Source organism: Vanrija pseudolonga, chromosome 7, assembly GCF_020906515.1.
Source record: "Vanrija pseudolonga chromosome 7, complete sequence".
Classification (NCBI taxonomy): Eukaryota; Fungi; Basidiomycota; class Tremellomycetes; order Trichosporonales; family Trichosporonaceae; genus Vanrija; species Vanrija pseudolonga.
In genome coordinates, this window is record NC_085855.1 from 2,177,076 (window position 1) to 2,199,929 (window position 22,854).

General features: G+C 58.4%; 8 protein-coding genes across 8 annotated transcripts; 3 read left to right on the plus strand and 5 right to left on the minus strand.

Annotated features, from left to right (window-relative positions):
* The first annotated feature begins 84 nt into the window (after window positions 1-84).
* Window positions 85-2,957, plus strand: mfs1_3 (MFS siderochrome iron transporter 1). The gene is made up of 5 exons (XM_062776281.1): window positions 85-466; window positions 791-932; window positions 1,199-2,196; window positions 2,246-2,426; window positions 2,473-2,957. Exons 1-5 carry the CDS (start codon window positions 169-171, stop codon window positions 2,528-2,530), a joined length of 1,677 nt encoding a protein of 558 aa, XP_062632265.1. The 5' UTR covers window positions 85-168; the 3' UTR covers window positions 2,531-2,957.
* Window positions 2,958-3,114: 157 nt separating this feature from the next.
* Window positions 3,115-5,082, minus strand: prlL_9 (MFS transporter prlL; the record flags this gene model as incomplete). The annotated part of the gene is made up of 7 exons (XM_062776282.1): window positions 3,115-3,895; window positions 3,933-4,078; window positions 4,116-4,311; window positions 4,392-4,520; window positions 4,571-4,751; window positions 4,823-4,840; window positions 4,889-5,082. 7 exons carry the CDS (start codon window positions 5,080-5,082, stop codon window positions 3,341-3,343), a joined length of 1,419 nt encoding a protein of 472 aa, XP_062632266.1. The 3' UTR covers window positions 3,115-3,340.
* A 1,547-nt stretch (window positions 5,083-6,629) lies between these two features.
* Window positions 6,630-8,565, plus strand: mtr_30 (N amino acid transport system protein). The gene is made up of 4 exons (XM_062776283.1): window positions 6,630-7,007; window positions 7,060-7,321; window positions 7,455-8,038; window positions 8,075-8,565. Exons 1-4 carry the CDS (start codon window positions 6,744-6,746, stop codon window positions 8,516-8,518), a joined length of 1,554 nt encoding a protein of 517 aa, XP_062632267.1. The 5' UTR covers window positions 6,630-6,743; the 3' UTR covers window positions 8,519-8,565.
* Window positions 8,536-10,616, minus strand: LOC62_07G009727 (uncharacterized protein; the record flags this gene model as incomplete). Its single annotated transcript, XM_062776284.1, has 6 exons — window positions 8,536-8,555; window positions 8,627-8,903; window positions 8,943-9,174; window positions 9,210-9,610; window positions 9,646-10,325; window positions 10,361-10,616. 6 exons carry the CDS (start codon window positions 10,614-10,616, stop codon window positions 8,536-8,538), a joined length of 1,866 nt encoding a protein of 621 aa, XP_062632268.1.
* A 3,017-nt stretch (window positions 10,617-13,633) lies between these two features.
* Window positions 13,634-15,755, minus strand: LOC62_07G009728 (uncharacterized protein; the record flags this gene model as incomplete). The annotated part of the gene is made up of 5 exons (XM_062776285.1): window positions 13,634-13,686; window positions 13,730-14,030; window positions 14,081-14,315; window positions 14,579-14,786; window positions 15,461-15,755. 5 exons carry the CDS (start codon window positions 15,753-15,755, stop codon window positions 13,634-13,636), a joined length of 1,092 nt encoding a protein of 363 aa, XP_062632269.1.
* Window positions 15,756-16,021: 266 nt separating this feature from the next.
* Window positions 16,022-17,077, plus strand: TCB2 (Transposable element Tcb2 transposase; the record flags this gene model as incomplete). The annotated part of the gene is made up of 1 exon (XM_062776286.1): window positions 16,022-17,077. One exon carries the CDS (start codon window positions 16,022-16,024, stop codon window positions 17,075-17,077), a length of 1,056 nt encoding a protein of 351 aa, XP_062632270.1.
* Window positions 17,078-17,187: 110 nt separating this feature from the next.
* Window positions 17,188-19,108, minus strand: LOC62_07G009730 (uncharacterized protein). Its single transcript, XM_062776287.1, has 4 exons — window positions 18,595-19,108; window positions 17,911-18,539; window positions 17,544-17,864; window positions 17,188-17,503 (listed from the first exon to the last, which is right to left on the minus strand). The coding sequence occupies exons 1-4, from the start codon at window positions 19,040-19,042 to the stop codon at window positions 17,489-17,491; spliced, it is 1,413 nt and encodes a 470-aa protein (XP_062632271.1). The 5' UTR covers window positions 19,043-19,108; the 3' UTR covers window positions 17,188-17,488.
* A 1,323-nt stretch (window positions 19,109-20,431) lies between these two features.
* LOC62_07G009731 (uncharacterized protein) lies at window positions 20,432-21,575 on the minus strand (the record flags this gene model as incomplete). Its single annotated transcript, XM_062776288.1, has 4 exons — window positions 20,432-20,462; window positions 20,485-20,975; window positions 21,009-21,058; window positions 21,098-21,575. 4 exons carry the CDS (start codon window positions 21,573-21,575, stop codon window positions 20,432-20,434), a joined length of 1,050 nt encoding a protein of 349 aa, XP_062632272.1.
* Window positions 21,576-22,854: the final 1,279 nt, after the last annotated feature.

A 22,854-nucleotide genomic window follows, 5' to 3' on the forward strand; every position in this document is an offset into this window, starting at 1 on the left:
GCTCTCATGCAGCTGCTCCTCGCTGCCAAGGAGCCCGCGGCCACGAATAAAAGGCGCAGCACACCGCGCTCTTGGCCTCTGTTTCCCATCCCACCTGCAAGCTAGCCTCGCTGACCAAAACTTCATTGTAGCTCGCCACCTTTCAGTCACTGGTTGACCTCCTTCACCATGTCCGCTCCCCGTATCGACACTCCCCCTGCGTCCGACCACGACACGGCGTCGGCGCATACCCCCGAAAAGGCGCAGCACATCGCCGACGACAAGGCCATCCACGAGGGCCGCTCGGCTGCCGACAACGCCTCGCTCATCTCCGACACGACCCTCATCGCCCAGCAGGAGGGCATCAAGCCGGCTTTCCTCGCCAAGGTGCAGGTGCTTAACAATGCGCTCGCAGAGATTGGCATGGGACGTTACCAGTACGAGCTCTTCTTCTCGGGCGGCTTTGGCTGGTTTGCCGACAACATCTGTGAGTAGAACGAGCTGTGGAGTGGCAGGGAAGTAGAGTGGCTGGCCGGCCTTGTGCTACGGTGTGCTGTGCGTTGCCTTGCCCGCCGCAGACGTCACTGGCGTCCGCCGAGGCGGGCACTTGGCGTGTGCCGATGCAGGGCGGCGAAAAAAAGTGACCGTGATTGCTGCTGTGCATTCAGGTGGTGGTGGCCAGGAGGGCAGGCGAGGGAGCGACAGAGGGAGGGTCAGGCGAAAATGCCACCTGGTGGTCGCACACCTTGCCCTCCCCCCGTCCCCCCTGCCCTGATCTCGATCCAAACCGTTTCAGCGCTGACAAGGCCAGGGCTCCAGGGAATCTCAATTATCATGCCGTCGGTTTCGTACGAGTGGCGTGGCCAGCCGATGGTCGCCCTCGCAAGTCTGTCGCTCTACGTCGGCCTCATCCTCGGCGCCTTCTTCTGGGGCTGCTCGTGCGACATTGTTGGGTGAGTAGCGAGCGCGTTGGGATATGCGGGGAGAACTAGCAGTATACCATTCCCGGAGCCACCCTGCAACCTGGTAACCAGGTGACGACCTTGTCCGGGCCGCACATAGTGCCTGGAGGGGTTGGGCTGGGGCTGGGGTGAGGTGCAGTGGTGCAGCGTGCATACGCTGCTGCTGCACTGCACACGCAGCAGACCACGTGCAGCGCGGCGTACTCTCCTCGCACTCCAGATTGCGTTGTCGCTCCACAGAGCTGACGCGCGCCCAGACGCCGTATCGCGTGGAACTCGACCCTGCTCATCGGCGGCGTGTTCGGCGCGGCAGCCGGCGGTGCCAACAACTTTACGACGTTCTGCGCGATGATCGCGCTCACCGGCTTCGGCGTGGGCGGCAACCTGCCCGTCGACGGCACCATGTTCCTCGAGTTCCTGCCCGGCTCGCACCAGTACCTGCTCACGCTGCTGTCCATCTGGTGGGCCATCGGTCAGGTCGTCGCGTCGCTCATTGCCTGGGGCTTCATCGCGCGCTGGGGCTGCGCACCGCCCGCCAAGGGCGAGTGGTGCACCAAGGCCGACAACATGGGCTGGAGGTACACTTACATCACGCTCGGGTGCATGATGATCTTCCTGTGGCTCGTCCGCTTCCTCGTCCTCCCCGTGTACGAGTCGCCCAAGTTCCTCGCGTCCATCGGCAAGGACGAGGCCGCCGTCGAGGTCATCCACAAGATTGCCAAGCGTAACGGCGTCAACGTCTCCATCACCGTCGAGGACCTCAAGGCCGCTGCCGAGCCCTACCTCACTGCCGAGGAGAAGGAGGCGTCCACGATCCAGGAGAAGCCCTTCACCACCATGGAGCTGCTCAAGAACTCGCTCCACGAGCTCTCGTTCGAGAAGATCTCGACCCTCTTCTGCAACCGCCGCCTCGCGTACTCGTCCTCGCTCATCATCTTCTGCTACGCCGCCCTCGGTCTCGCCTACCCGCTCTACAACCAGTTCCTCGGCCTCTACCTCGCCGCTCGTGGCGCCGAGCTCGGTAGCACCAGTGTCAACGCGACCTACGCGTCCTACACGTACCAGGCTGCATGCGGTATCCCCGGCTCCATCGTCGCGTGCATGTTCGTCCAGGTCCCCCGCGCTGGTCGCAAGGTCGCCATGGCCGTCTTCACCCTCGGTGCTGGTGTCTTCCTCTTTGCCCTCACGGCCGCCAAGAACCAGGTGCAGATCAATGCGCTTACGTGTATTGCTTCGTTCTTCGAGAACGCCTTCTGTGAGCAGACAAAACTGGAATCAGGCTTGTTCTTTGCTAACACACCCAGACGGTGTCATCTTCGGCTACGCGCCAGAGCTCTTCCCTACCCCCTCGCGCGGCACCGGCGACGCGCTTTGCGCCACCGCCATGCGTGTCACTGGTATCTTTGCCCCAGTGATCCACATGTGGTCCAAGGCCGGTGACACGCCCAACGGCCCAGTCTACGCCTCGGCCAGTATCTTTGTCCTGTAAGTGGCTCCTGCAACTCTCGCGACGGCGCAACTAACCCCACAGCACGGGCCTGGTGATGTTCCTCCTCCCCGTCGAAACCCGCGGCAAGACCGCTTTGTAATTGCGCTACCGCTGCGCGCCGAGTGCAAGTGATGTATACCCGCTACGTGCTCACTAGGTCGTCTGTGGGCTCCTTTCCAGGATGTTGTCGGTATTGTAACATGTTTCCCCGCGGCCTGTGTTGCTGCTCACTTGACCTGCGCCCGTTCTCTTCTCGTCGTGGCTTCTTGGGTTAGGTGCGTTGTGGGGTGTGCTAAGGCAGACTGTTCGGGTACCATGTTTGTTTCGGGCTTGGGATTGGGATACTGTAAGGGCTCGATCGGTAAGCAGGGGCGTGGCTGGGACTGACGGTTGTGGCTGTGTTCAGTTTGGGTTTCCGCGCCTTGTGTTTGGCTCCTTTCTGTCCAGGTGAGTATCGTGTGAGCTGCGGAGGCGTGAACCATGTCGTGCTAGTCTGGCTACCCTTGATGCATCTTTTTTTTTTTTTTTTTGTTTGGGTGCACGAAGGAATACGACACGGACGGGCACTCGGTGCCGACTGTCAAGGGTTGGTCCGACCACCCTGGCTCACAAGCCACCCTGCCAAGTAACCCCCCCACCGCAGTAGCCTTCCCCCTTCTCCCCGAACCACGAAGTCATATAGTAGTAGCATCTTCCTATAGTTTGGATAGTGGTACGGAGGGCCTATCGCAGTCTCGAATATGCACAGGTCGGGGGGTATAACGTGTCCTCCAAACTCCAAAATGCCAAAACCAAGAAATAATATCAGGGGAAGAAGTGATCGTGTCTGTGATCGTTGCACTACTGTCGTCGTCGTCGCCACCGCTCTCGCCGTCCTCGTCCGCGTCCTCCATTCATGTCTAGCGCACGCTTACGACGTACGCCACACACCCTTGTCGCCAAAGGCCCATCGGGTGAAGATGACCATGACGACCATGAAACCGGTGAACGAACAGGTGATGGTGAAGCCGGTGGCGTAACGGGGCGCGTCCTTCTCGGGCCAGAAGAAGGCACCGTAAATAGACGAAAGCTGTCCGAAACCGTTGATCCAAGCGATAGCGATGGCACGCTTCTCACGACCGTCGAACATGATGACGACCCACGACAGGAAGACGGGGAGGGCCGTCCAGATACCGGCACCGCCGAAACACAGGAAGACGTACTTGATCTTGGCGTTCTGGACGATGGCACAGAAGACGAACATGAAGGTCGAGAGGATACCGGCCGCGGCAATGACGGCAGCCTTTTGGCGGGTTCTGTCGGCAATGATACCGCCGATAATGGAGAAGACGAGCGAGACGAGGTAGACGGGGACGGCCATGAACTGGGCCATACGACCCTCGTAGTTCATTGCCTCGACGAGGGTGGGGATGAAGTAGGTGATGGTGCATGGCGGGTTGATGAAGTTGTATGCGAGGAGGAAGCACTGGTCCGTCAGTGGCGGTTGATACGGTGCTACCCACCCAAGTCTTAGGGTCCTTGAGAGCCTCCTTGAACGCCTGGGCGAGACCAATGGAGGGACCTTCTTCCTGAGCCTGCGCATACAGAATACGACGAGTAGCGAGCTGCTTCTCGTGCTCGGTGAGCCAGGGAGTGGTGGCGGGGTAGTCTGGGTGTGTGAGTGAGGCAAGCGCGGACAGGCTTACTGGGCAGAACGAAGTAAGCGACAACACCAAGGACGACTGAGACACAGCCCTCGATGATGAACAGCCACTGCCAGCCGTGGGTGCCGGCGAGACCGTCCATGCTCTCGATGATACCACCAGCGAGCAAACTACCAAAGGCACCAGCGACAAGGGTGGCCGAGTAGAAAATGGACATGCGGACGGCGCCTTCGTGGGGCTGTGGAGGGTTAGGTTTCCTTTGTGGCTGAGTCTGAAGGCGCGCGACGGCGTCACGCCACCACCGCACCAACCACCCACCTTGTACCAACACGACATGAGGAACATGACACCAGGGTAGAAGCCTGCCTCGGCGAGGCCGAGCACGAAACGGAACACGGCCATGCCTGCAACCGACGTGATGCCCTTTGCGCACCACTGGAAGCCACCCTGCGGTTTGTTAGACGACGCGCCGCCACACCGCACCACGCCGCACCCACCCAGATGACCATGAGCATCGGGAGATAGACACGGGGTTGAGATCGGGACAGAAGCATGTTGGACGGCACCTCGAAGATGAGGTATCCGGCGTAGAAAATGGACAAAACGAGAGAATAACCGTTGGAGGACATGTTGAGGTCGCTTAACATACCACCAATCTTGGCGTTACCGATATTGGTACTGGAAAGTGTTAGCAGGAGAGTTGAGAGACACAGGACGCAGTCGACGCTGCATCCCACCGCGCTCCTCACCGAGCGATATAGTTCATACTGCTCATGTCAGCAACATCCCACCACCACGCGCCCGACCCCACTCACAGCAGCATGACCCAAAGCATTGGCATCATGTGCAAGTCCATCTTCCTCACGAGCGCCTTTTCGCGCTCTGGGTCGATAATAAAGTCGGGGACACGCTCGCGGGTGCGGACCTGCTGGCGGGCGGCGGCGCGGTGCTCGGCATCGTGCACAAAGTCACCCTTCTCGTCGATGGCTTCGATAATGTCTCTCAACATTGAGACGCCGTGGTTTAGTGGTCAAGTCGGGGCGGTACAGTGAGCTGATTGAGTTGTGGTACAGGTATAACGGTGGGGTTGTGAGAGAGCGTAACGGGTGGGATGGCACGTTCTCTTTCCCCTCGTGGTGTGTCTTTTAAGAGACGGCGTGGGACGTCGACGCGGCCATCAGGTTTTGCGTGCACGAGCCGGTCGTTTTGTGAGGGATAGCAGACGGGCTGAGAGAGGGGAAGCGGAACGACACGCGAGGTCGGAGAGATGGTGGTGAGCGGTCAGTGCGTGGTCGAGTTGCCTTTCCCTTGTCCCTCGAATATGGCGACTGTGCGGTGGCTCAAAGGTCACAAGTGCTGCGGGTGGTGTCGAGTTGCGATGCAGCAGGAAGTGCTCGGGACACCACCCATCTCCTGGCGCATAGCGAGTGTCCCTCGCATGCCATCGTCTGAGGCAGCGCACATGTTAGTAGTGAACAAGTTTTCAGTGCTACCAGTGAACAGCCCAGCGAAACCATCACCAACCCATCCGTATTCCAGTGGCGCGCGGCGCGCGGCGCAGAGCACGGATCAACAGTGCGGCGGCGCCTCCGCTACGCCACCACCTCGGACGTCCTGCGCTCCACTCACGCGATCACCGTTTGGGATAATTGGCGTGGCTGCTCTCGCCCGTAGAGTCATTGTCTTTGTCGAGGTCGTGGCTTGTTTGGATTTGAACGCGGTGGTCTATTTGACCGCGGTGGTCTATTTTCTTCCTCCTTTGGTTCGTCTTCAATCGTCTTGTTGTCTGCATCGCCGATGTCCCTCCCGCCGTGCACGGCACAAGGATGGTCAGAGACGACTGAACGCACACACGAGCAGCTCGTGCCAGTCCGCTGCCGAGGGACCAAGACCCCACCCACCCCGCCCGACCGACGCCGAGATCTGGGCGGACACAAAGGCGGAGAAAAGCGACCGCTCGATCGGGCCATCGCGCCTCCGACAAAGACGAAGCGCGTACGACACGTGTTCAGTCGCCTTGGGGCTGCTGGGCTGGTGATGCTGCGTGCATGGCGAGGTGGTGGGTGGGTTATGGCTCGGTGATTGAGTGACAGGAGGTTGCATCCTGCTTGTTTTGGTCGTTCAAATGGCTGGATTAGGAATTTTGGTTCCGCTTCAAATGCCCAGGTTGCCGGGCATTACTGTTCTCATTCTGTTCTCTTTGTTGTTGTCGACAAACTCACTTCGCTGCATTGTTCTGCTAACATGCTGACCGAACAGACTGACAAGCACAAGCGACAAACTTGCCAGTATATGCACAGCTGCTGTAAGCCATACACCCTCCCCTCGCTCACCCCAGTGGGCCTCCGCGCGGCCGGAACATGGCGTTCTCACGTGGCCTGCTGACATGACCGAAATTTGCCGAATCGAACCCTACCGGCGGTAAGGCGGCAGCGCGTGCCTGCCAACTTTTCTCGAGGGACGCGGACTCGCCAGAGTGGGGTAGCAACGACAAGTTGGTTCGCTTAGAGCATGCCAAGCGGCGCGAGAGAGCAAGCAACGGGCGGGTGGGCGGGGGTGCGCCGACTGACTCATGGCTCGTCTGACTCGCGCCAGCCTCCCTCCGGGACACCGGTAAAGCAACTGTCCTGTTCTTCATCTCACTGTCGCTCCCTCCGCACACTCACCACCATGACGACCCCGCCGATCTACACCACGTCGACTTCGGCAGGCGGCATCAGGCTGAACGAGTATCCGCCCTCAAGGCGCTCGTCGTCCCACCACGCCGTGTCGCACAAGGCCAGCAGCGCGAAGAATGCGCCGTATGGTGACCATCCCGAAGTTGGCCCGGCCAAGGACGGAAGCCATGGCGAGAGCGGCGGAATGGACGACGACGAGCCGCTCTTTGACGCCGTGTTCGGCGAGCTGTCGGCCAAGGGGCCAAACTACCGTGCTGTGAGTTGGCCTCGACGGCTGGTAGCTGTAACACGTACTGACCCCTGCGCAGGTCGGCACGATGGGCGCCTTCGTGCTCATCACGAAAGCCAACCTCGGTCTCGGCGTCCTCTCCATCCCCTTCGTCTTCATGACCCTCGGCATCGTCCCCGGCGTGATCGTCATCCTCGTGGTGCAGACAATGATCGGGTACTGCGCGGCTGCGATCGGGCCGTTCAAGCGCAACCATCCCGAGGTGTACGGTCTCGCCGACGCGGGCTACGTGTTTGGCGGTGTCTGGGCCAAGGAATACCTGTACGGGGTGTTCAGCGTCAGTGAGTACTGTGCATGTTCCGGGTCTGGTTGCGCAAGGCCCAGGTGCAAGCGAGCGAGCGAGCTGCGGACCTTGTCGCGCCAGACCCGGCCGCAAGCGAGCTGTCTGCCACGGCCCAAGCTCACACACCCCAGACCTCATCATGATCATCTCCTCCGCCATCGTGTCCATCTCAGTCGCGCTCAACGCCATCTCAGTGCACGGCGCATGCACGGCCATCTTCGTCGCCGTCGCCGCCATCGCGGGGTGTTTCATGGGCTCGTTCCGCACACTTAACAAGATCACCTGGTTCGGCTGGGTCGGCCTTGCGTTCCTCATCGCGTCGGTCTTGACGCTCACCGTTGCTGTTGGCGTGCAGGACCGCCCAGCCGCCGCGCCGCCCACCGGCCCGTGGGACAAGGACATCAAGGTCGTCGCCAAGCCGCCCTTTGCCGCGGCGATGGGCGCCGTCAACGCCGTCATGTTCTCGTACGGCGCCACACCCACATACTTCAACATCATCTCCGAGATGCGCGACCCCCGCGGCTACACCACGGCCATGGCGTCGTCGATCGGCCTCATGACCGTCGTCTACCTCGTCATCGGCAACGTGGTGTACCACTTCACGGGGCAGTACGTCTCGTCGCCCTCGCTCGGCTCCGCCGGCCCGCTCATGAAGAAGGTCTGCTACGGCATTGCCCTGCCGGCGCTCTTCGCCTCGCTCACCATCGTCACCCACGTAAGTCGCCACGCCGCTGCCCCAGCTGACGTGCAGATCCAATCCAAGCATGTCTTTGTGCGCATCCTCTCGACGCCAAGCCGCCAGCGCCACCTCGTGTCCAACTCGTGGACTCACTGGCTCACCTGGATCGGCACACTCGTCGGCTCGTCGCTCATCGCGTACGTTATCGCCTCGGCCGTGCCCAACTTTGGCAGCATCATCTCGCTCATCGGCGCCCTCATCGTGCCGTCCGCCGCCATCATCCCGTACCCCCTCATGTGGTGGCACGACAACTGGCGCTTCAGGACGAGCGAGGAGCGCCGCGAGCCCAAGCGCCAGCTCCTGTTCGTTATCAACGCCATCATTGTCCTCGTCGGCCTCTTCATCACCGGTGCCGGCACCTACTCTGCGGTCGAGGACATTATCGCATCGACTGCGGCTGGTGCTGGCCCGTGGACTTGCGCCGACAACTCAAACTCGGTGAAGAAGGCCGAGTAAGACTGCTGCATTGTATATTATCGCATCATGGAAGCATCTGTGGGGGAGTGAAGTCGTAAAGCTTCAGGACCGCTGGTCGTTAGCGAGCCTCGGTGGTCGTAAACTTACATCTGTCCGAGTCCCACAGCCCGTCCAGCTGCTCGTCGAAAGGATACTCTCGTTGATGGTCGCCTTTGGCAGTCTCCCGAGCCACTTGGACGTCGCCGTCGCCCAAAGACAGCATGTTGATGGCATGAAAGAGTCCCCACGAGGTCAGGAAGAAGCGTTCTGCGGGCAGATCATCCTCCACCGTATTATAGTGACCAGTTAGAGCGAGGACCGGCAGTGGCGCATCAGGCGTGTCGGTCGATATGTCGGCGGTATCGATAATAACGACGAGGTCGTTCTGCGGTCATGTCAGTTGTGCCCGTACCAGCCCACTCACAACAGCCATGAGGAAGCGGGTACCATACGAGTCGAACTGGGCCTGGCCCAGAACACCGTCGTGGAATAGTTCAAATCCCGTGTCGATCATGATCGTCTTGCTAGCGACGTACCGCAACCGCTCAGCGGCTTCGAGAGCCGCGACCGCACTGAAGACTGCCTCGTAGCGAGGAATGACAAGCAGACCCCCACTGACGAACGTCAAGATGAGGGCCTTGTTCACAAACTGGAACCTGGAGGTCAGTGGTAGACGTGAGGCGACACTCACTGCCAGATCCCCCAAGTATTGTAGGGGTCGGACTCGTGGAACTTGTTGGTGCGAACACCGAGAAGACAATCGTCGTACTCGGGCCCTTCGCGCTGTGCAGGGACACTGAGGCGGTGGACCGATAGCCCGCGAGGATGGACTCCAGGCTGCGGTCGGAACCGCCGCAGTGCTTCCGGCATGCGCAGGCCAGGAATCCCGTCCTCGTCGACGAGGTAATCCGTGATAGGATGGATGGGGTAGCCGACAGCGGGGGCCAGCTCGCGTCGGGCGTGGCCGCTGGTTGTGAAGCCCGGGACACCACTAGACTCATCGGGCAGCGTGAGCAAATGCTTGCCGTTGCGCGAGTAGATTCTGAGCTGGCTCTCTAAGGAAAAGATCCAATTGTCGTCGATGCTGGAGGCCTGGGGCGTCAGCTGCGGCGTCATTCAACACTTACTGCGGAGAAGTGATCGTCCTGGCCCCAGCCATCGCCCACGTCCTGCAACTTGACCCGCGAGACCTCTCCGGGCAGCGGCGCAGACCCAATGGGTAGCCGGTCGGCGATATGGTGGATCCGGACACGGCCCCGCGAGGTCTGCGTGACCGCCGTGAGGGTCATGCGTCCCCCAGGCCTCTCGTCGACGCGATAGTCCGCACCGGGGTTGGACACGATACTACCAGTCGGGTGTGATGCCAGCAGCTTGAAGCCCTCGATCGTGTCGTCCGAGGTCACCTCGTACCCCGTGCGCGCGACCCACTCGAACTCGCCTTCATCGCGCACCTGCACCCAGATGTTCACGGTACATCGGTCCGGCTGGCCCGGCTCGCCCGGGGTAGTGACCAGCTGCCCGAGCACGTGTCCAAGATGGTCCTCACAGAACAGGGGGTAGTCGAGCCCTGGCGGCAGAGCAATCTTGCGCTCGACGGCCAGCGAGTCCATGTCGACGACGTGAATCGCCCACTCGAGGCTCGGGTCGCCGCTCATCTCGGGCTCGGGCGTGTCGAGTATGAGCAGTTTCCGCGTGATGCAGTCGTAGGATGCGAGCGTGGGGGCGTTGGACTCGAGAACGCTGCGGCCGTACTTGAGTTTAGCCCGTCCGCCGCGCCAAGCCGACTCTTGCGCGAGGAAAGCGAGCGCTGGGTGTGAGCTTGCAACGCGACTCTCAACTCACCTCTGTCATTCCAGTCCACGGCCTCGGCGCCATCCACGAAACTCGCTTTCCGCTCGAGGTCCCGCAAGTGGTCCTGGACGTGCCGGTTCAGATTGGGCTGGACGAGCAGCGCGGCCCGCACGGCCTTGGACGCGTCGAGCGCGGCCCTCCACCCCCGCGACACGTTGTACGCGCGCAGTCGGAGCACGTCGATCGGAAGGCGGGCAAAGATCTGGCCGAGGACGTAGTCGTCGAATGCCGTGCAGGGGTCTGGCATCGCGTCGAGTGAATGCAAGTGAGGTGAGTGGAGTCGAGATTGCGATTGGAATCAGTCGCAAAACACGGTCGACGCCGATTGGCGTGGTGGAGGTGCGGGGACCCCACACTTGTACTACCAGTGGCATGTGGCGCTCGGCGTGTCTCGGTCAACCACAACACGTCGCCGATGGCTACAGGCGGCTACTTGGAACGTTGACAAGAAGCAGGGTCAACCACACGGACCATAGGGGACGATTGTACTGTCCCAGAACCACCACTAAAGCTCTTGGGTATCTTCATTCATAAACAAACGCACATTCGGCTCCACTCTAGAGGACGCTACACCTGCCGCGCCATCCTCAATAATAACTACAATGCCTGCATTTGTATGGCCCGTCCATTGGTACCGGCTTGAAGTCGAAGAAGCGTAGCACCTCTGACTATCAGCCTGGCGGATCATGTCGCAAACCTACTCTTGTCGACATCATCGATCGGGGACTCATCCCCAGCTGGTGACTGGGCGCTGACTGTACCGTCACTTCCGGTGTCCTGGCGCGAGTGCCGTCAGCGCCACAATTGCTTACTATTTGACAACGTACATCCCGGGTCACGATCGCACTGCTCTCTGTAGTGATCTCGAAAACCCCTTCAGGCGTCAAGACGATGTGGTTTTCCGCGCGCCAACTGTGCCACGATCCACGGATGACAGTCATCGGCCATGACGCAGTGGATTCAGCCGAGATAGGAGGATGGCGCCCAATGTCCAGAACCATCATAATGTCGGTCTAATGCTAAGTCAAGGGGGGGGGGGGGGGGAGGCAGTATGCGTCTCTCACTTACGTGAAAGAATACCACTCGCCCGTTTTGGATGTCGATGTTGTCAGGGACCAAACCGGTATCGATCAATAGAGACTGTTGGTAGACGTAGTTGCTGCGCAGGGATTCCTCAAGTGTCAAGGCCTCCTTGAACACTTCAAGAGGGTTTGGGATGATTATTATCGCCCCGCTACGAATCATGATAACCAAACGGTTGTCGCTGTAGAAGGAGCTAGTCGTCAGGTGCGGTCTAGTCGGAATATGGCTTACACAGTCTCCTCCCACGGGTTTTCAACATCTCCTCGGCATCGGTTGATCATAGCCTCATATTCGAGACCCCTGCGGAGGGGTTGCATTTTGTAGCGACTAACGGCATGTGCGCTGCATGAATCAGGGGTTGAGTGCCACGGATAGGGAGCAGAGCACTCGGCCTCCCGTTCGCCAATGTCCGGCCGACGATGGGGCTCTCCCTTCATGCTGGCAGGTGCTCGTGGAAAGATGTACCCCACAGCCGGTCTCACTGTCGTATTTGAGAGTTTGATACGAAGATTGTCTGCTCGACGGAAGACAACAATCTGTTTGGCACCGGAAAAGATGTAATCATAGAATGGGTACAAGTTCTGGGAAATCAGATCAACCTCGGGCGTTCATACCTTTGTATGGATTTACTCACGTGCTGGTCTTCGTTCTCTGGCAGCTTCCAGTCTTCCACTTCAGGTGCCAGGCCTTGTGCACCCCGTGGCATTTTGTCTGCCAAGGCTGAAATCTTTGCGCTACCACGGACTGCATCGCGGTCCATTGTGACCCGCAGGGTCACGCGATCATTATCCCCCAACACGCTGTCGTACTTTAGGCACTCCGATGGTGGCGTATGTCCCAGAGATAGAGTCGAGATCGGTACGAAATCCGGAATCGGTTCAACATGGACAGGCTCGTTCCCAATTCGCGGGATCCATGCCAGTGGGTCTTCCGTGTCTTCTGTCACCCATGCAGATTAAAAAACGGCATGCTTGTGGGGCTTGGGTGGTGCTGGATCAAGGAACGTTTGGAGGAGCAACAGACCAAGGTTGTCGATGTGCATAACTTCATAGTTGATGGCAGGTGGGAGGGGAATCTCGGTCAACCGAAAGGTGGGGTGAGAATGGACTTTGATTAGAGTCCAATCGCACACCAACCCCTCAGTCCAATGCAACATCACCCCGTCCGACATTTCTTGCGCGGTACGGTGTCGTGCAAGAATCAGGATTGGGCTGAACGGGGTGTAGAATTCGTTTAACTTGAACTCGAAGTGCGAAGGAAAAGGATACTTTATGTTTCGGACAACCATCTCTCCGTTTCGCCATGACTTCTGAAGGGCAAGGAATTCCAAGGCTGCCGTGTCAGTAGAACTCGGCGGATATCTGTACGCGGCATTACCTTTTGCGTTCCAGTCAAGGTCGTACTTGCGAGCTCGGCGGCGAAGGGTATCGCGATCGTCCTCATCCCATTGCGAAGTGCAGATGTACGTGTCCCTCATTGCGGTGGTTTCACCAAGTGCCGCTCGCCAGCTTCGGGACACATTATGAACGCCGAGGTGCAACGTATCGAGCGGCAAGTGGCTGAATATGGCCTTGAGGACATCGCCGTTGAGGTTTGCCACTGGGTCTGGCATACTGGTGTGTGAATGAGTTTGCCGTCTGAAAGAGACGCGAGAGAGAGAGATTCTGGAGGTGAATTATACTGTTGGAGGAGCGTGAGTCGTCGGCTTGGACACGGCGTGTGGGGTGGCTGTGTTGATGTTTTGCAGTGCGAAGCGGTGGTGGTGGGAGGTGGTCCACCCTTTGTGTGTCATCAACAATGCTTGTGTCAACGAGGTTCGGGCGTCGAGCAATGTTGCGGGACAATGTCACAATGGTAGCTAGGCCTCACTGCAGATGAAGCTATGTTCTGGGATAATGGGTGGCTGGGGACAAACGTGGTATGGCAGGCACCATTTCATCACCGCTTCGCACTCACCTTACAATTGACTTTGGTTAAGCAGTGTGTGCTCTTTGTCCTCGGTGGTGCAGCCGCTACAGTACAAGCTCTTAGGCCCAGGTATTGTAACGTTCGATCAGTCATTGATGAGATGTTTGGCTCCTTTAGTTCAAAGTGGACGACCATGTTTGCATCCATGAATAATGAACCAGGCTACCGTCTCTCTTCTTTGTTTGTCCTCCGTAACTATGACGGCTGCTGAGACTAGAACGCCTTCCTCTCAGGCGCCTTGGCGAAAGTGATAATACGAAGAGCACCTGTTGGCATTAGCTCGTACTGCAGTTCACGGTGCACACTTACGGGCAAGCTCTCCATCCTCGTCATAGAAATCCTCGTAAGCAGTCAGCTCGGGGTCGCGAGCTTGGGCTTGCTTGTAGTTGGCCTCGGTCGAGCCGCCCTCAACTGACACAAGCTCATAGATGGACTCGGCATCCTCGAGAATGACGTCGTCATCTGCCATGGAGCGCTCCGAGTCTGTGATTATCGTCGCTTCGAGACTGGAGGCCCGTGAGAAGGAACCGTCCGTGCTCCCTGCCTCCGCCGCCTTGATGACCGGGGACAGCGGGAGCTTGGCGGAGTCCAGAATCACTGTGAATATGTGCTGCAGTCTGTCAGGAAGAATCATCAATGCAATGGCAGCTGTCCGCTTACACAGTAGATGAACATCCTAGTGCCGCAGAATCCGGTGCGGTATTGCTTGTTCGGTGTGAAAGGTGGCTTGTCCTGAAGGTGGAGGAGAATTGACTTGTCACGGACATAGTTGTCACGGTCGTTGGATGAGAGGTCTTGCTGGCCGATGCAGACCGTGGTCCAGTTGGGAACAAGAAGGAGATACCCATCGTTCAGGAACGCGATAAGACAATCGGCGTCATCGAGGTACTTGAACCTGGTCGACGAGTCAGCGTATTGTCCCACGATTAGATCATTGACAACTCTGTACCCACCCCTGGACATCCCATGACTTGATTCCAGTCAGCAGTGACCTCTGAGTCGTTGACTTCGGCGGTAAACACGGAGAAATCAGAGGGAGTGGGCGAGCAGTCAGGGTCCCAGCCCAAATCGAGGTCGTCGACGTCGCCCCAGCGATGACAACCGCAACTGCCGCCAAGCCGCCGCTCATACGCTCGCTCCGTAGCGCGCGAAACGGACAGCTGGAACTGGTTGGCCATGGTCTCGATGTGCCGCACGCGACGGAGATGCGCATCCTCGTAGTCGGCCTCGCGGAAGAACGCACCGCGCCAAAGGCGACGAGTGAAGATACGCCGCCAGCTATGCGAGACGTTATGCGCGTGGACAAGGTCGGCGATGGGGAGGAAGGAGAAGCAGTGCTCGATGAGCGCGAAGGGGAGGCGCTTGGCTGGGTCGAGGGTGCTGCTGGGGGTTGGTGGCTGCCCCGGGCCGCCTGAATAGGCGTGGGGCATTGTTGTGGATGTTAATGGAGGAGTGGGTGGTTGAAAGGATGGAAGGAAGAAAGGATGATGAGAAAGAGAGTTGAGTGAAGAAATGGAAAATGAAAGTTGACGTGTGTTGAGTCAAAAGGAAGAAGTCGCGCAGGGTGGAATCGATCCGTGTGGTGGAGGTGTGGTCAACTTCTGCACGACGCGTCCTCCTCCTTCAGACACCCTCGGACATCGACACCCATGTCCGACTCTCAATCACCACGGACCATGCACACCACAGGCTTTGCGGTGGTAGGACCAGAGGTGGCAATGCTGAGTAAGAGGCGCTGGATCGGGTGGACAAGGCAAATAGAGGACATGGCCGTGCCTGAAAAGTGGAGGTGGTCCACCTGAATGGAGGTGTAAACAAGGGAGATTTGGGGTTTGACCTGGTGAGGTCACAAGGTCGATGATCATGTTTGCATGCGTTATTGAATGGCCCACTTCATAGAAATCACAGTCTTCGAGGCAAGTGGTGAAGTGTAGCTGACTAGAAAAGCGAAGGAGGCGGCTTGTCGAAAGTTATGACACGCACGGCACCTTGAACAGGTTAGCAAGTGACGGAGTCTAACAGCCCAGCCGGGTGACTCACGACTGACGGTTCCGTCATCGTCATAGAACTCGTGAATTGGAGGCATGTCGGGGTCATGAGCTCGGGCGTCCTTGTAATCCCTCTCGACGGGTGTATCTTCGATCGACACAAGTTCGTAGATGGAGTCGACATCATCGATGATGCAGTTGGAGACGCTGAGATCACGAGGGGTGCCTGTAATGGCGATGGCCTCAAGGGGCGGGGGGGTGTCATCGAGATTGGTACTCCCATCACATGAGGCCGAGGTGCTATTGTCGGATGCTTCTGAGTCCGTCGGGCTATCGTCTGATTCCATCGAAACAATAGCCGGTGGTACGATCTTGCTGCAATCGAGAAGGAGGGTATCGCTCGACTACGTGTGACCCGTCATGTCAGTGATGCCAGGCGTATAAACGCCATATACAGTAGGGCGTCAAAAGTCGCGGTACGGAAATGACACCTCCACCGACGCGACCAGAGCGCGTGTGGCGCCATCGTCCGAGTGGCTTTGCGCCGCTATGGGCGCTCAACCATGTACTTTAGAGCTTCAAACTTTGCAGAATCGAGCTCTCCATCGTCAATATGCCCTTGTCACCCGGTAAAAAAGGCTCTCTCGGTGCATATGCGGCTCTATTCACTGTTAGGGCAGCAGCCCTCCAGTTCAACACCTCCCCATCCACTGCCCAGCGTGCAAAGGTCAAGTACTTGCGAGGGGAGTCGCAGTTGCCTGCCAAACGAAGCGGCAGGCCTCGCCTGCACACCAAGCACGATGTGCGACGCATCAAGACGATCCTCCTCACCAACCAGTGGCTCAGCAACGAGAAGATCCTGCACCTCCTTGCCACATCCCACCCCTACCCCATGTCCCTCTCAACTCTGCTCCGTCTCCGCCGCTCCTGCGGCCTCATACGCGCTCGAGCTCGACGCAAGCCCTACCTAAAGCCTGCTACCATCAAGGCCCGCCTCTTATACGCCCAAACCATGCGCCTGTTTGACTGGACAAGCGTCATGTTCACAGATGAGGCAATCATCACCACAGGTCGCTGCCACCGCCCCTTTGTGACGCGCCCCAAGGGACATGCATTCGACATGGAGTACATGACTTCCACCTTTAGGTCTGGGCGCAAGTCCTGTCCAGTTTGGGCGGGCATATGGGACGGTGGAAGGACGCCGCTGGTCAGGATAGACCTCAGCAAGAGCAAGGGCAAAAGGGGCGGCATGACTGGGCAGGTGTACCTGGATGAGATCGTCAAAAAGCGGCTCTTGCCGGCGTTCAAGAGGCTCCGAACCGCTTGGACTCGTCGATATGGGCGTGGACATTGCCCCTGGGTACTAGAAGACAACCACAAGGCTCACATCGGCAAGCCAGTGCGTCCATATGGGCTCAAGAAGGGGATGAGGTACCTCCCACACCCTGCGACTTCTCCAGACCTCAACCCGATTGAACATGCATGGGCCAAGCTCAAATCCATGCTTAATCAACTTGAAAGGCGCCTCCAGAACCCCGACGAGCTGTTCGAGGTCGCCGCTGCTCTGTGGCTCAAGATTCCCCAGGAGGAGTTGGACAACATGGTCAACAGCATGCCAAGAAGGCTCAGGGCAGTTCGCTTAAACCGCGGTGGCCCCACCAAATATTGATCTATCGCTCTGCAAAGGGTACCGTTCGAACGAGCTCATGTAGGGCTATCCAACGGTGTCTTGTACGCATGCATAGCATCAAAACTGACGGACTTGAAAAAATCGTCGATGTCGCCGTGAGATTCGGCTAGGTCGGCAACGCGATGTGCCGCCACTTTTGACGCCCTACTGTATAAACGCCATATACTCACAGTGTAGAAGTGGATCCAGCCCCCACGGAATCCAATGTGGCAGCGAGGGCCAGGTCCCGCCGGGTGACCGAGTTGGAGACGGACTAGAATAGAGCGCTGGCGGAAGAATTTATCACGCTCATCGGCATCCAGTTGTTGCTGCTCCTGAAAGACTTTGGTCCAATCGGGAATGAGAAGCAGATACCCGTCACTCAAGATCATGATCAGGCAATCGGCGTCGTCAAGATATTGGTAACTGGTGGGAGTGTCAGCCAGATTCAGTCAATGGGTTCTACCAACTTCGTGACTGCCCAGGATTCAACAGTTGAGGGGTCCATGGCCCTGTTGAAGTGCCTATCGCCAGGAACGGAGGCCGCTGCCAGATATCGGTGTGCTCGACAAGAGGGAAGCTTCCTTCCCCCCTCGAACCTCTTCACAGTCCCGGAGGAGAGCTTCCGGTCTCGGAAGCCAGTGAACGCGACCTCTTGAAGCACAAACTGATAGAACACGGCGGCTGGCGGCCCGGTTCTGTGGCTGACGGGGAGGGTAAGGGGAGGATAGTCGTCGGTTGCGGCTTCAATCTCGAGTTTGGTTCCCGATTGAACGAAACGGCATATCTGAAGCGTCAGAGTTACACGGTCGTGGAACATTTTGGTCACCAACCTTCCTCAATGATGGCGGCTCCTCGCCCACTGGTAGAGTCTTCCCACTAAGGAGGCAAGCCTTGGAGCCGATGCGGATCCACATCGTCAGAGTGTTGTCCGAGTTCTTGGTGGTGAAGACCTGGACCTTGGAACTCGCGCCCTCGACCTCGTCAATGTTGATTGCAGCAAAAGGAGAGAGGCCGTGGATGTAGGGAAGATCTTGCGATGTCTGGAGCGTTCCGGCGGGAATGATGCCAACTTCCTTTGGAGGATGGGTCATCTTGGAGATGAACTGGTAAGGTATCCACAGCTCGACCCAGTCAATAGCAGGGGAGTCTTGAGTTGCTTGTTGGTGACGGAAGCGGTGGAGGATGTTATCAATGTTGTTGTCCCTCTGCATCTTGTAGCAAACGGCGGGGGGAAGGTCGAAGTGGGCCACCTTCTTGAGGGTCTGGCGATCCAGCGATACCGTCTGCAGTTGGCGCTCCACGTGATCTTGTTCTTCACTGGGGCTGTCGAACAGAATGATCTGGTTGTTGATTGAGTGAATGCCGCCGAAAATCAAGCCATGGTCCAGCACCTCGGGTGCCCACCGGACCAGTAGGATGCCCTTAGATCGCAAGGTTTTGCGCCTCAAGTGCTGAAGGCCTGGGTGGGGTGTCAGCGACCAACGCGACGCCCAACCTGTGCTGACGTCACTCACAAAGGCGACGCCATTCAGTTGTCGCTTCAACGGTGGGGACTTCTGCGGTGTACTCTGAGAAGTCGGACGGAGTGAGGGAAGGAGGCGAAGCGGGAGGATTGGGGCCTTTCCAGGCATCCATCTGGCGAACATGTGCCCTTTCGAGCGCCTTGTCCAGTGCGTCATCCCACTCTTCCTCCATCTGCTCGAGGTGTAGCACGCGGCGCAGATCACCGTACTCGTAGTTCGCCTCGCGGAGAAAGGCGTTCCGCCATACGCCACGGGTGATGCGGTGACGCCAGCTGCGGGAGACGTTGTACGCTTTGATGAGGTCGTCGATGGGGAGGAGTGAGAAGCACGCCGCGGAGATTTCGGGGGGAAAGATGAAAACGAAGTTGAGCTCGTGGGAGGAAGTGGGCTTGGGATCTAGGGCTGGCCAGTGGTCTGTGAGACGTGACTGGCGCGGCATCTTGGTGGTGACGGAGAGTGGTGGATGGTGACGATGAGTGAGTGAATGAATGGGAGAATGGACGAGTCGAGTTGAGTGAAGGGAAGAAGGAAAGATTGACGGAGTGGAGGTGAAAAGGGCCCAACACACCGACCACACACGTCACCCAGTCAAGCCGCCACCACCAGCACCACCGTCGCCGTCCAAGTGAACGTGTTCCCCACCTCAACTGCCCGAGGTGACAGTGTGAGGGTGACGAGTTCAAAGACCTCATTCATACGTCCAGATAAAAGTCTCTCGGTGTAATCGTGTGCGTAACGTGACACATGTACAGTACATAGTGGTCATCAACTGACACGGTTACGATCGCAACCTGTGAATCTCCTCGCCAAAGCTGATGACCCGCACACAACCTGCGAGCCGCGTCAGCTGTCGCTCCTCATCCAAACTCACGATGTGGCGGCTCGCCTGCTTCCAAGCAGTCAAGGGAACCCGTCACTTCAGGGTGGCGGGCTTGATACTCGTCATACTGTTCGCTGATGTCACCGACGACGGGCATGGTGTCGTAGATGCAATAAGCGTCTTGCAGCGGGGCACAGTTGGGCCTCCACCCGGGTCGGTCGGTGCCCGTGAGCAGGAGGCCGGTTATGTCCGGAGGCCAAGAGGGCGAGTGTGGCGACGGGATGGGGAGATCGCGGGTGTCGAAAATGAGCGTCTCCTTCCACTTTTACACTGTTGTCAGCCTACAGTACGTCTGCAGCGTCACACGCAGACACCCGACCCACGTCGTAGATGTACACGCGACTTCCACAAAACCCAGTCTCAAAGTACGTGTAGTTCCTTTGATGAATCTGAACGAGAATGGTGCGCGCCTTGAGGAAGGTGGCCAGCGCGGCTGGCGCAAGCCCGCCAGCCAGTTCGGTTGTGGATGTCCACGATGGGAGCACGCCAATGATGCCATTTGCAAAAACTACCGCGAGGACATCGGGCTCCTCGAGATGCTTGAAGCTGCACGCGTCAGAAGGGGCATCATGGTCGTCCGGACGCGTAATACGTGCCTTTTCACTTTCCACAAGACTGAGTCCATTTCGTTGTCAAACGCTGGGTCCCCCGGCGTCAAGGCAGACACGGTATAACTGTATCGCTAAATGGCGGGATAGTTCTTGTCCGAGCCCAACGGCGCGACAATCCCCTCACGAGGGGATATCTTGTGGTCGAGCTCGAAGCGGTAGAGTAGTTGGGTTGGGGGCGGTAGAACGGTGTTACGCGGGAAGACGAACTCATCACCACACGCCGACTGCACGGTCATTTGTCCGCCGACAGAAAGGTGGACTATGGGACCTGGATTCTGGGATCAGATCAGCTCATGAGTGCCACTTGACGACCTCACGATTGGCGTCTGAGGCATCTTCAACCCGCCGGTGCGTCCCACCGGATGAGTCTGGTCGCCGACGCGAACCCACATACCAACAGTTCCGTCCGTGAACCGACGGGTGACGACACCGAACTTGGTAGGATCACCCGCGACGCCGTCGAGGCCAATGGCAGCGATGCACCAGAACCCGCGGATGAAGTCGTTGTCTTTGGTGTATGCCAGCGCGCCGGGGGGAAGGGAGCCGATCTTGGGGTTCGCAATGTCCTTCTTCCTGAGGGCGGGCTCGTGGTATCGCAGCCAGATCTCCACCCATTGTCTGGCCTTGTAGTTGTGTACTTGGCGGCGGTACCGGTGGATCCGGAGGCCGACGTTACGGTCCATCGCGAGCGCGTACGACACCGCCTTGGGGAGGTGCAGGTCGCAGTAGTCTGCGTTGTTGAGATGCAGGGTACGCCGGTTGAAGGATGCCAGGCGCCACCTGCGTTCGCTGGTGTTGTCGTCGTCGTCGTTGAGAGGCGCGTCAGGCCGGAGGAGCATGACTCTGTCGTTGTACGAGTCGATCGCGGTCAACCGCAGGTCCTGTTCGTCGAATGTAAACGGCGTCCAGCGTACCCTCATGCGGCCGTTGGCGGCGTCGCCCTGCCGCTTCACGTAATGAATGCCTGGGCCGTCAGCGTTGCGAGCTCACATTCTGTACGCACAGAGTCGGCGCCACTCGGCCGCGACTTCATCCGCCGAGATGGGAACCACCGTCGGCGACCATTCAGAGGTCGATGATGCGGTGCCGTCGTCTGTCTCGTCATCGTTGCTAGCCTCAAGCTCGGAACTAGTCTGTCGACGACGAGTGGGTGTGGACTTCTTAGTAGTCTCCAGCCGCTGAAGCTCCCGGAGGAAGTCGTCGCGCTTGCGCTCGAGGTGCTCCGCGAGCCGGGTATCCGCGCGCTCGTACTCCGCCTCGCGGAAGAACGCGACCCTCCACAACTTGCCGCTAGGCAGAGCCTTGTGGGAGAAGGTGGCGCGCCAGCCGCGGGATACGTTGTGTGCTGAGATGAGGTCGGCGATTGAGAGGAAGGAAAAGCATGACGAGAGCACTTCGGCTGGGAGCACGGTCGCTGGGTCGCGCTTGTCGCGTAGGTGTGGTTGGGACCAGTGGTCTGTGAGACGCGACTGGCGCATCATGGTGGTGTTGATGAAGAGTGGTGGGTGATGACAACAGCGGTGAGTGAGTGATTGGAAAGTTGGACGAGTCGAGTTGAGTGAAGGGGCAAAAAGAAATTGACGGGCGTCGAGGGGGCGCACACAACACACACACGTCACCTTGAGTCATCTGGTGCTCACCACCCAGACTGATGCCGCCACCACCGTTGCATCCGCCACCGCCACCCAAACCAGCTTGGCCGCCACCTGCGCTTCCACCCCGGGGTCATTCCCCGCGGTGACGGTGAATAGAAGGTGAACGTTCTTGTGTGGATGTACATATACATCAAATTCGCCCCTGAACGACTATGCACTCCAGGACGCATATGTAGTGGTCATCATCTGATCCACCTAGTACCGCGGCCTGCAAATCTCGTCGCCAAAACTGATGACCCGAACACAACCTGCAAGCCGTAAGTTGACGGCAGGCGGAACAACCAGTGACACTTACGCTTTGCCTCTTCCTCGTCGTCGTCCCAGCAGTCGAGAATATCTGCCATCTCGGGGTTACGTGTTTGAGCCTCGACGTACTGTCGATCGATATCGCCCGCGAGGGCGATAATATCGTAGATGCCATGAGGATCTTGAAGTGGAGCGCAATTCCGTGTCCACCGCGTGCGTTCCGTACCCGTCAGAAGGACAGCTGTGAGTGCCTCAGACGTAGATTTGAAGGGGAATGGGAGGTCCCGCGTGTCGAGAAAGAGAGTCTCTGTTGGCTTCAAACCAATCATCAGCTTCTGGTGTTACGCTGTACAGTAGGACACGTTTTCTCTCACCATGTAAACAATCACCCGGCTTCCCGAGAGACCGATGTCAAACTCGGAATCGAAGCGCGGACCTATCTGGATAAGAATGGTGTGCGCCTCGAGGAAAGTCGCTAGCTTGATGCCCTCGAGCCCCGACGCCTGCTCGCTGGTGGTCGTCCAGGGAGAGATCAATGCGATGAAGCCGCTTCTGAATGACACAAGCAGGCAATCTGAGTCCTGTATGTAATCGGCGCTGGGGTATTTGGTGATAAGCGTCATCTGCATCGACGCTCTGCAAAGCAAGTACATGTACTTACCCCTCAACCCTCCACCCAGACGACCTCGTCGAGTCGGCACTTCGGTCGTAGTTTGGTGGCGAAGGTGCAACACTGTATCTGAACCGTTTGAGCGCGCGGCACTTTGGGTCATTCGTCAACGACACGATTGTTCCCTCGCGCTCAGACGATTTAGGGTCCAGGTCGAAGCGGTAGGACCTGGCAGCTGGCGGTGCCCAG

Bases quoted from the DNA above. Each gene is read 5' to 3' on its own strand.
- mtr_30 (XM_062776283.1), top strand. From the start codon at position 6,744: ATGACGACCCCGCCGATCTACACCACGTCGACTTCGGCAGGCGGCATC. The intron at 7,008-7,059 runs GTGAGTTGGCCT...ACCCCTGCGCAG, and splicing joins AGGGGCCAAACTACCGTGCT to GTCGGCACGATGGGCGCCTT. The intron at 7,322-7,454 runs GTGAGTACTGTG...CACACACCCCAG, and splicing joins GTACGGGGTGTTCAGCGTCA to ACCTCATCATGATCATCTCC.
- LOC62_07G009730 (XM_062776287.1), bottom strand. From the start codon at position 19,042: ATGCCGCGCCAGTCACGTCTCACAGACCACTGGCCAGCCCTAGATCCC. The intron at 18,540-18,594 runs GTGAGTGACGTC...CACCCCACCCAG, and splicing joins AACTGAATGGCGTCGCCTTT to GCCTTCAGCACTTGAGGCGC. The intron at 17,865-17,910 runs GTTGGTGACCAA...CTGACGCTTCAG, and splicing joins AGCCGCCATCATTGAGGAAG to ATATGCCGTTTCGTTCAATC.
- mfs1_3 (XM_062776281.1), top strand. From the start codon at position 169: ATGTCCGCTCCCCGTATCGACACTCCCCCTGCGTCCGACCACGACACG. The intron at 467-790 runs GTGAGTAGAACG...TGACAAGGCCAG, and splicing joins CTGGTTTGCCGACAACATCT to GGCTCCAGGGAATCTCAATT. The intron at 933-1,198 runs GTGAGTAGCGAG...ACGCGCGCCCAG, and splicing joins TGCTCGTGCGACATTGTTGG to ACGCCGTATCGCGTGGAACT.